Source organism: Abramis brama (genome assembly GCF_963993115.1).
Source record: "Abramis brama genome assembly, chromosome: 1".
Classification (NCBI taxonomy): Eukaryota; Metazoa; Chordata; class Actinopteri; order Cypriniformes; family Leuciscidae; genus Abramis; species Abramis brama.
The window spans coordinates 25,398,437-25,410,462 of NC_139963.1; the positions used below are offsets into that span (position 1 = coordinate 25,398,437).

At 40.7% G+C, this 12,026-nt stretch overlaps 1 protein-coding gene across 3 annotated transcripts in view; it reads right to left on the bottom strand.

Annotated features, from left to right (window-relative positions):
• Positions 1 to 815: 815 nt before the first annotated feature.
• gjc1 (gap junction protein gamma 1) overlaps positions 816 to 12,026 on the bottom strand; it is a 32,484-nt gene continuing 21,273 nt past the window's right edge. For 2 of the 3 annotated variants that reach the window (XM_084130322.1, XM_084130323.1), the window contains 2 exons: positions 5,583 to 6,079; positions 816 to 4,811 (listed from right to left, as the gene is read on the bottom strand). In XM_084130322.1, the coding sequence (XP_083986448.1) occupies positions 3,324 to 4,757 (1,434 nt within the window). In that variant the 5' untranslated portion in view covers positions 4,758 to 4,811; positions 5,583 to 6,079 and the 3' untranslated portion in view covers positions 816 to 3,323. The remainder of the gene's footprint in view (positions 4,812 to 5,582; positions 6,080 to 12,026) is intronic. The other variant, XM_084130324.1, reaches the window with a different exon arrangement.

Genomic DNA, 12,026 nt, shown 5'->3' on the forward strand with positions numbered 1-12,026 from the left:
TGAAGCACGTTGTCCATACAATGAAAGTCAACGGAGTCCAAAACAACACTTTTTAAACTTTTTATGTTTCACAGAAGAAAGTAATTTTTGGGCAAACTATCCCTTTAATATTTGGATCTGTGTCCTGACCCCTCAAGACCTCTCACTGCGCAGCGCTGCCATGAATGTCTGTCTATGGAAAACCTGCTTCTGTACATCTGGTGTGTAAATGTTACTGTTAGGGCAAGGGTAAGATCTGTCTCCTTCCTCCTTCCAGTATTATCTCTCTTCCTGACGCTTGCTCTGTTGTCCGTATTTTCAATTTGCAGTCAATTGGCTGGGGAGTCCCGCGACCCTACAGAGGATAGTGGTTTGTGGAATGGATGGATGGATGGCCGGGGAGTACACTTTTGTTGTTCTAAACGTTCCGCAAGCTGTTCCACACACACTCAGGGGATTCTGCTCATGTTGGCCTAGCGAGAGGGTTTTTCTGCATCTGTGTTACACCCTTTTAAGGGAAAGACATTCCCATTGGGAACCTCATTTGACACTACTGTGCCCCCCCCCGACCTCATGATCTGTTAATGGTTCACAGGCCAATCTGATGCCTTATGGAATCCATTTTGAGAGAAACCTGCTTTGACAAATACGGAGAAACAGTTGATGTTCTGGACATGAGTTAGAGCGACAAACGTGGCTCGCCCCCGCACAAATACATCATCTGTCAAAGATAGGGATGAATAATAGGCTGACCCCTTCACGAACCATCAAAAATATTCCATTGACACGGGTGCCTTTAATGCCAAATGCATATTCGTTCTCAGACACGCACACAATTCCCATTCATTTCATTTTATTAACAAAATAGCTCTGAACATGCATTTCAAAATCCAAAGAGAGGGTTTTCAAAAATTGGAAATCGCTGAACAATCCAGCTTGGCACATTAAATGCATTTTTTCTCCCTCATTTTCAAACACAGTGACAACATTTATTGAATCGCATACCAGTCAGGACAAACAAAGGTCTTATCAAACACATTACTGGCTTGATGATAACCAGGAAAGGACAATAAATTGAAACGCATGCTTTCACACTCACACATATACTCATCAGTAAGAAGAATGCCATCATACTTCATTTCGACCAGCTGAGAAGACTTGCTTTCAAAGCGATGTGTCAAACTCTGAAGTAAAGTAGCTTACGACTTCAGTTTCTCTTTCTCATACAGCTGACAAAAGTACGAGAGAGGTTTTTCTTGAGGATTACCTCGGCTAACTCAAACTCCACACACACTCCAATATTATAAAACACAAACGTAAACACACGCAGTGGTGCTCAGATGTGGGACAGAGGGGTCTCTTATACTCACTCCATCTGGAGCGCTCGAATATACAACTACTCCCAACACGCACCCACACATAAAAGGTCAAAAGTAGTTACACTGAAGAATCTTTTTTGTGTAGAGTTTTCCACTGGAAAGAGTGCTGTGGAATATCCCCTAAAACATTCCTATTTTCCCTCCCATGCAAAATCATATTTGAAGGGATCGATTATGACTATGAAAAAAGGATTCACGGAGCAAACTGGCTGACTACAAAGTACATACATCAAATTGTTTTGTTTTTGCTACAAGTAAAGGCAACAAAATTATAAAAAAAATCCTACAAAACGTATTTTGTAATAATCAAATCATATGGGCACTGCTGAGTTCCATGTATTAAAAAAGCTAATAAAAAAAGAAACCTAATTGATGTTTAAAAATACAAACAAGTCAAGTCTCGCTTATAGAAACCACAAATCTAATGCCACAATCTTCAGCATCAATAAATACTGCTGAAATGCTGATATGTAAAGGGATTATCTTTTATTTTTTTAATTCGTTAATCAAAAATTTCTCACATGCACTCATGCAATCACTCCCCCACCTTCTCATCCTCAGCTACACGCAAGCGCGCACACGCAGGCACACACAATGGTGTTCTATGGCGTGTTTTCCTCAGTCCGCATGACTGCATAGTAGCTTGATGTCTTTATTGTGACAAACAGTATTTGGTCTCCCATGGCAATTGTCACAAATTGAAACATCCCACATAAAGGCAAAAGTCTCGCAAGTTGGAATGTGGCAGTAAGAGAGAAAATGGAAGACTCAACACAGTGTGCATGTGAATGTTTTTGTGTGTATCTTGGATATCTACATTGCACTGTAAAACTCTCAACCTCCATTTGGACCAAGTTAGACCTGCTACTTGGATCTGCTATATCAAGTCTCTTAGAGCCAGAGGATGGTCCCACAAATACATGTTCACCAGAGCAATAGCAACAATACACAGTGAGCTTCTGTCAAGTCATTCTTAATGAAAAATAATTTTCATATGCAACTAAATGTACAGGGTTCCCACACTTTATAACCAATGAATATCCATGATATTTTCCCTTAACTTTTCCATTCAATATTCAATTATTGCATACAGATTTAAATAATAATAATAATTTTCTATTCCTTTTAAGTTTTAAAAAATAATTTCCAATATTTTTTTTTTAGGCCTGGAAATCACACTTTTAAAATAACTTGTTATTTCCAGGTTTTCTAAGACTGTGGGAACCCTGTATATATTTATATGGCTGATAAGAGTAGACTGCAACTGCTTTCTTCACCAGTAGGGGATAGTACAAGAACAGAGTAGGCTAAGGATCCATCAACTAAATATCCCAAGTCTTGGTGGCTACAGAGATCTAGAATTTCAAGAACTAAAAGACATTGCACTGATGCTTCTAACACTCATAGCTCTGAGTGTGACCAAAAATTGCACTGAATGTGTTTGTGTGTTTGTTAATGTAGATTACAGTTTATCAGCTTATTTCACAGGACTGTTTTGTTGGGTCTTGAAGACCACAGAGTACCACCACTACATTGGTGCATCATTGCATTGTTATAGCATTGTAATGTAAAAGTTATTGTTTAACACTGGAAATAAGAAGACAGCTGGCTTGGAATCGGATTGTAGTGTCATCACTCTTCCAAAGGGATCCGATAGGAAGACTTTCTCTCACTGAGTACCTCAATGAATAGTTCCAAACTTTGAAAACGGATGAGTTTTTTTCAGGATTATGAGGGAATGTTCTTAGAGCTTAACATAATCTTGAGAACACAAGATTATTTTAGGAAGATCAAGTTCCTTTAAGGCACTGAAAGCATTTAAAAATATATATACAGCATATTTTCCAATTGCGAATGCGCAGTCTTTGTAATCTGTGGGATACACACAATATTTTGTGTCTAGAATGTGTAGAAATGGATAAGAGGTTGCCCACTGAGTGTAATGTTCAGGTGTGCGTGCAAATGTCAGATCCAGACAGATGGTTTGCCTTCTCCTGACTTGCTGCTGCTGCTGCTCCCAGCGCTCCCAGATTTCCCATGCTTGGACCGTTGCTTTCGCTCCTTCTGAGGTACTGTGGTGATGTTACTCTGAGGCTTCTCATCGATGTCATTAGTGTCGTTGAGCTCGTCGTGGTTATTGCTAGCATTGTGCTGCAAGGTATAGGCTTGAATCGCCGCCTCTAACTGTATCACGTCTTTGTTGATGGGTGGCGGCCGCGCCTCACCTGCAGATGGAAAGTTGTCCTCATTGGAGCCGTACTGCTGCTGCTCTTCCTGTGCAATGTTGGCACGGTTCTGCTTGCACGCCATCTTGGCATTGCTCAGGTCTGTGTACGGCATCGTCTCGGGCTTCACCACAATGTTGTAGCCTGGTGGTGCAGAAGGGGTGTTCCAGGAAAAGGGATAACCAACATAGTCCGCTTCTCTAGCACCACCCCCAACCCCACCTCCTGGTTCCCCCTCGCTGAGCGAAGGCCCGCCTACTCCGACGGACACGCCACCCGTCGCAAGCAGGCCAAGCTGGTACTCATCATCAGTGGATGCTGCGTTTCGCTTGTGCAGTACATCGCCGATGGTTCCAACTCCGAGATGAATCATTTCCCACAGGTTTAGCAGCAGGCAAAGGCAGCTGACGCCGTACATGATTCGTAGGAAGATGGTCTTTTCGGTGGGGCGTGAGATGAAGCAGTCCACATGGTGCGGGCAGGGCTTATCTGAGCACACAAAGATCGGTTCCACACGAAAACCGTACAACAGGTACTGTCCCGCCAGAAAGCCAGCCTCCAGTGCGGAACGCGTCAGAAGCTGTAACACATATACTCGCATCAGGCCGTCATCTCGGATACGACGACGGCCGTCGTGACGCACTTTGGGTTTGGGTCGTGGTGGCACCAACTCCCGACGTGTGTTGCTTATCTCAGGCACTTCGTAAATCATGGGGTCGTCTTCACGTTGTTCTTCCCCATCCTCGTGTCCTGGTCGATGCTGCCGTGCCCCAAAGTACATCTTTCTTGGTCTACGCTGGGTGTATCCGCCCCCTGCCGAGTCACTTGCAGCTGTATCACTGGCCCCTGTGCCACCCCGCAAGTTCTCGTTATGGGAGATCTTATTGGCAGCGTAGCCCATGTAGAGCAGAGAGGGCATGGCGGACAGGATGATCTGAAAAACCCAGAATCGCACATGCGAGAGTGGTGCGAAAGCATCGTAGCAGACGTTCTCACATCCCGGCTGGCCCGAGTTACAGACAAACTTGCTTTGCTCATCGTAGTATATGGATTCGCCGCCCACTGCAGTCAGCACAATGCGGAAGACAACTAGCGTAGTGAGCCAGAGTTTCCCCACCGACGTGGAGTGGTGCTGGATCTCCTCCAGCAGACGCGTCAGGAAGCTCCAGCTCATGACGTCTGATGACAACGGGGCAGACAGCGTCCCACACTGCACAGCTCACAGACTCTGTGAACAAACACAGAGAGTTTCAAATATAAGTGCATAATAATGAAAAGTGAATCTTTTTTTTTACTACAGAAACCAGACAAAAATGCAGGGTTATTTAGCGTTATACGAGCTATGAACGCAAAATGATACAACCATTGTCATATTTTATTCATGATATGATGTTATTGACGGTGTTTTGGATATTCAGGTCTTTCATTATTGAAGTAGATATTTGTATTTGCATAATTAAAAATACTATAAATCAAAGTAAAAAAACCTAAAAACTAAATACAGTCTAAGTTTTAGACCAAGTATAAAGTTTTATGCAAACTTCATTATAATATGTGAAATCGAACAGCACTTATGTAAAGGATGTGGCTATGATTATTTTCATGTTATGGCTGAAAACCAAAAAAAAGGCCTTTGTTAAAATTATACTATTTGTCTAAAAAATTGTTTTTAAGATATTTGTTATATTTAATAGATTATATTTAACAGTGTTATTAAATTTTAAGTGTTTTTATAAGTATATTAATTTCTAGTGAACGTTAGATGAAGGAAAATGTAATCTAAATGAAGAAAATTGAGGAAATTATAGCACTATTAAATATCCAATAATTTAATAAAAACTGAAAAATAAAAACGACAACAGGCATTTACCAATATTGTACCAATACATAGTTCATTGTGGATTCTGCTAGATATATTGCTTGATAAAAGGTCAACCTAGTGTTAATAGACTCAATGAACGGAACTCTCTTTCACACACACATATGCAGACACAATTACCTTGAGCAGTGAGCCTGAACCACACAAATCTTCCCTGAGGGAGAACAGCTGTGGTGAGCGGGTGAGTGTGTGACCTCTCTGGTTTGTCTCTGCATGTTCTTGTTTTGCTTTTTTTTTAATGAATGTTTGGATTTCTCCATCCAGTAAAGCATATGAGGTATTGATTGTTATGACCATATAAGGTTGCATCTGAGCAGTCAAACACAAGGGAGACATGTAATATTATAATATCTCATAAAATATCTTAGTATAAATCCAAGTATATAGTATACAGTATATGTTTGAGAAAGAGAAAGAGACAGAGAGAAAAGAGAATAGACTAATTTATTTCTTTTCACAGGTCACTTTGAAAACAGGACCTGACATGGTTCAACAGAACCAGAGGGTCCAGGCCTTTCCTGTTCCTCCTGCCCAGAAGAGGACCTCAGCGGAGGGCATGCGCTGATGTGTACTAGCCCTTCACCTTTAATCTGCATCTCACTATGCTGGTAGAGGCACTAGGGGTAAGGAACATAGACTTAGAATGTGGCTCATATGTAGGCACACAAACAATGAACACACACACACATACTGCAAACACAAAAGACGTACAGAACACGAGACAGATCCACTGGTCACTCTTAAGCATCTGTCCTTGAATGACTGCTGATGCTGTAATGCCCCAATCATCTCACCATCACTTATTTGTTTCTCTTTCTCTATTACACTCTCTGTCTTTCAAGGTTGAAATAGCCCTCACTCCCAAAGGGAATAAAGGACTTTGTTTTGTATCTGTGACTGTTGAGCACAAACGGGCATACGCACACTCGCTCGCACAAAGGCTGTGGCCACAGGGAATCAACTAACAACAATTAAATAATATACAATTATTTCCTGTGTCAGTATTAGACATGCTTGTACAAAATAAATTGCGACTCAGCATTAGTATTGTGTTATATTTATGTCAAGGGACAAGACATCCTCTATGGTTTCATGCCAAGTTAAAAAATAATTGAATCTGTTTGCCATGCATCTGTTTGTTATGCTAATAAAATTACTTAATGAGAGATAAGAGTTATTTAATTTAAAACAACAACAACAACAAAACAATTAACAACATCATTGAGATAGGATATCTCATAACTAATAGTTTTGTGATATCCTCCTTTCATAATTTTCCATATACAACATTCAAAACATTCAAAAGTTTGGGTCAGTAAGAAATTAACTTACTTAACTTAATTTACTTTTATTCATCAAGGATGCATTAAATCAAAAGTGACAAAGACTTTTGCATCATTAAAATGTTAAAAAAAATGCTGTCACTTTGAACTTTCTATTCATCAAAGAATCCTAAAAAAGTATCATGGCTTCCACAAAAATATTAAGCCGCTAGCAGAACAACTGTTTTGAAATGAAGTCAAGTCAAGTCAAGTCAAGTTTATTTATATAGCGCTTTTCACAATACAGATTGTATCAAAGCAGCTTCACAGTATTCAATTAAAATAATACATCAATGTTTGTTTCTAGTGGAAAACGTCCACGTTTGGTAATGCTGATCAATAGTATTGTTGATTGATTAATTAAATTAAATAATCAAGTAAGAAATGATTCAGCAAATCAGCTTAGGATGATTTCTGATGGATCGTGTAACACTGAAAACTTGAGTAATGGCTAATGGAAATTCAGCTTTGCTATTAAAAAAATGAATTAGATGTGAAAATATATTACAATAGAAAACATTTTTAAATTTTAAGATGTTTTTAAAACAAGTCTCATATGCTCACCAATTGATAATCAATTTGGTCATTTAGTTGATCAAAAAATACAGTAAAAACAGTCATTTTAATTTGTAATACTATTTTACAAAATTACTGTTTTTACTGTATTTTTTGATCAACTAAATGACCAAATTGATGATCAATTGGTGAGCATATGAGACTTGTTTTAAAAACGTCTTAAAATTCTTACTCACCCAAAACCTCTGAACAGTACTAGTATATATTTTTTATATATTTTATTTATTTACAAGCTCATGCAGCACAACCCAACACATTTTGTCCTGAATGCATTTAGGCATTCCTTCAATAATTGTTGATACTATTCATCGAGTCCCCTGCTGCTCTTGTGGGTCTCTATATCCACCCACCCACCCACACCCACACACACACACACACACACACACACACACAGTTCTCATGCCCTGCCCCTTGGCAGGGACAGACAGTGTTCAGATTCAGCAAAATGCCCCTGTGCCCATGTCAAAGCCAATCTATACCCTTCATCCATCCATCCACACTCCCCCCGCCTCACAGTCTGCCATCTCATTTACAGGAGTGTGTCCTTTTTTGTCTTATGTACCCCCAGAGCTGCATTACCCCCTTAACAAAAATTAAACTATGTGCTCCTACCTTATAATATAGTGGATATCATTTAGCATTGTATTAGTATTATTGCACATACAGATCATAAAAATAAATGAATAAACAAAAACAAAAATAAATAAAAATTGTATATAAAATATAAAAATATAAAATTGTCTTTACTTTTAATAACATTGTTTGATAGGTTTAGCAAAGCAAAATGAATACCAAACATTAAACCAGAAATATGCTCCTACCTCATAATATAGTGGATATCATTTAGCGTTTTCATTAGTATTTTTACAGGAATAGTTAATTCATTCATTCATTCATTCATTCATTCATTCATAAATATATAAATGAATAGAGAAAAACGTTTGTTACCCTTTAGCTCTAATATTATTAAAACTGTAATTTTAATAATATTGTTTTATTAGTTTGTAAAGGCTAAATGAATCCCCTGGTTGGGATTCCCTGGTTCACAGCAGTGGCACATAATAGAACACATGCCATATCTACTGAGAGACACAAGGCAAAAGTCCCATCCTGTTCACAGAAATACTGACTTCAAGTCAAGTCAGGTCAAAAAGCACTGATGTATTCGTCTGTTAAGTCACACAAGCACACGCCGTGAAAGTTGTACTCACACATACTCGACATTCTGTCTTTCGTGCCTTTCCTTGTCTGCTTTCCCTCTTCTCATTTCTGCATGCTTCTCTTTTGAAGAGCAGTCTTGGAGATCAGAGACAACTGACCTTACAGCAACACAAGAGACCTACACACACATACTGTATGCGTGTACACGAGCATGTGTCGCAATGAAGAATGCGCGAGGGGGAGACTCAAAAGTGCACAATAGCCCTTTACCCCAAAAAACTGGGTCAGAGAGGGTTGTGGTTTGAGGGGGGAGTGTTATGGTTTTGATGTGGGAGGCTGGGTGGGTTAATATCCCTGACGGCAGGGGAACAGACAATGATGAGGGGAGAACAAGAGAAGAAAGCCAAAATCAAGGGTGATGTTCAGCCTGTAACAAGAAACCAAGATTGCTGCCTAACAACCTCCTTCCTCTACACACACAAACACAAAGACATGCACACTTGTCACAGATAAGCGAGCAAGCAATATCTCTCCCATAACCTTATCACCTACCCCCTCTTCTTCCTCTCTAAAACCTCTCTCTCTCTCTAGCACTTTCACAGCACACTGCTGGAAGGAAGGGAACTTCTTAATGCTTGCTCTTCTATTCATCTGACCATCTTTGGTCATGGCTTAAATTAGAGCTTCCAGCGATCTCCAGCGCTCGCATTCTTATCCAAACCCTGTTTTCCCCCTCGTTCTTATCTCTGCCACTCTCTCTTTATGCGTTTCTCTCACAGTAAAGAGTGAGGCGAGATTACAATCGTAGGATTTCACAGCTACTTCCACAGACAGTTAGTGGGAAAAATCTCATTAAAATTCAACACATTCCCCAAGTGTGATAAGGAAACAATCATTTAATGTGAGTACATTAGTTTGCAGACAGTGAGGCGTTCCTGCGTTGGAATGTTTAATGAAAACATTTCCAGAGTAATTATGATTTGTTATGGAAGACGTTTGTTGTAGATTTTGGCTCGGGAATCAATGCGAAAGACTTCTCAGACAACATGAAATGTGATTAATTTATGACAGAATCTGATGATGGCCGCACAATAAAGATTTTTTATTTTGCTCTATAGACCCTTGTTCTGTGCTTTTAACTTTTTGGGTGAATTATACATTTAAATCACCAACAAGAAGCTCCTAAAAACAAAAAGACTGCAAAAAGACTAAATTAATTTGCTAAGATTAAAATTTAAAACAAACATAGAACAGTTAAAACAGTGTCTTTTCAGGGATTATATATATATATATACATATATAGGTTCTTCCACAAAACATTCGTAGAGCCATCAAAATCTTGTTTTATTGACTGCAAAAATTCATTATAATGTACTGGTTACAAAACGGTGCAAAAAAAGAGAAAAAGAAAAAGAACTAATGAATGGGAAACCAGGAAATTACTGAGTTCTGGATCTCAGATGATTTCTCCAGGGATCCCTAACCAGAACTAACTCAGCCACAGAAAATTAAGTCCTTTCAACGAAACAGACCAAACCATTTTATAATAACGGGTTTCGCACAATCTCAATTCAAACCTCACTACATAAACATATGAAATCACATTCACCATAAAGCAATAATAAAAAATAAACAAACACACAAAAATATACTTTATACACAACACATTCAAATTAACAAACGACCCAAACAAATATTGTCCCAAAACCTACATTTCCCATAATTCCCGGCAAAAGATGCCAAGCCCTTTTAATAACAGGCCTCTGACCCATGCTGCAGTCATGGATCATGGCGATACAATTAATAAAAAAATGTAAACCCATATCTCTGTCTAATTGTTGTTTTATTCAATTACTAGCATGCACTCTTGAAACACATTATTGGCGCCATCACTCTTCATATTTAATGCGTGCATAAAGAGACAATGTACCACCTCAAAAAATTTGACTACGTTTTTGATTCCATAAAAAGAACTGGTTCAGAGAGTCATTCATTATGTTCCCTATCGGTCGGCACTCTCGACGTACGTCATGACCGACGAATAGGAATCTCGCCAGAGAGCCAATCTACTTCGAGTGTAACTAAACGAGCCAATGAACATTGGCATGCAATGATTTGCAGCAGCTGCTTTGCCTCGCAGAGCGGGTATATAATGAGCAGCAGGTGCATTGCATCTTCAGCTTTTTGATTCAGAGCCGAGCGTTTCATGTATGCTCTTGTCTGCAAGCAGTGTCTTCTGAACGAGCTCTTTAAGGAGAACCTCTCAATTTCATCAGTGTTGGTGTCATGGCACGGCAGCGGGGTCGATTTCCTCTTTTTTTTATTATTATTGTTTGCCTTTCATTGAGCAAAAAAAAAAAAAAAACCCCAGCTCGCAGCTGGTAACGGTGCGCTGTTCTGTGCGCTGAAAAGCTTTTTTTACAGCTGGTTTGTGTGTGCTGTCTGAGAGCGCTAAAAGGCTGTTATCACAGCTGGTAAGAGTTCAATGCCTTCAATGAGAGTGAGTGCAAACTACAGGCTGCAATTCCCTGTCAGTGTTGCCGCTACCTTTCCCCTTGTGTGCTTCAGAACCGAGAGAGCGAGACTCCTAAAAGAGCTTACATGGGTGTGAGTTGTGTCTTTCTTAAAGATGACATTCCACCCGTGTGTTTCTGGATGCGGTCGTTTCCTGTCCTCACTGACGGCCACAATCACGGTCTTGCATGCCTGGGCAAACATGTTGAGACTGTGTTCGTGGGTGGTTCATGTTTTCGTACGGGAATGTCGACACACTGGTCACGACTCTTCTTTCTCCGAAAAGCTTGAGTCTCCTCTGTTGTTGGCCAGCCGCCGCTTGTGTGTAAAAGCACATCTGCAGGTCTGCTCAAAACTCTGGGAGACCATGAAGATCAGACAGAGCCTCCACCGGGCAAAACCCGGACGGGTCTCTCACTCCTCAGCGTGTCGTGTGCCGTCGAGCTGCCAGTCTACAGCGCGGTTGTCACGGTAACCCAGTGCTCGCTCGGCGCTCTAGGTGTGCGGCCCCCTTGCCTATTCTCTGTTGCAGCGCCCTCCCTGGTGACCACAAGGAGAGGTCTACTTCGGTAGAGTGGTGAGGGCTTCTCCTTCAGGGAACCAACCCCCCTACGGCCCCTCTGCCTCAGTAGCAGACCTAGGAGCTTCCCCCGACGTGCCATCAGAGTCCCTCGTGGGCCACCCCTCAGTCTACTTGTCACCTAGGGTGTCGTCCCCTGCAAAAAAAAAAACGTTTTCCAGGCGACCCGGAGATGGGTGGAGCTGCTCTCCTCCGGTGGAGGGCCGGGTAGCGAAACTTTTGAGTTAAAATTCTGTTCCGCCACTTGAGTCACAGTGTTACCCAAAAAAGAGAGCAGTTCCTCTATCTCTGGGTCCGAAGAGGGCCCGGAGAGCAGTGGGAGGAGAGAATCCTCACCACTCTCATCCGCCAGCGGCCAGCAATGTGCAGTTCAAGAATGCAACCAAGCCTTCTCCTGTGCCACCTGCCCTG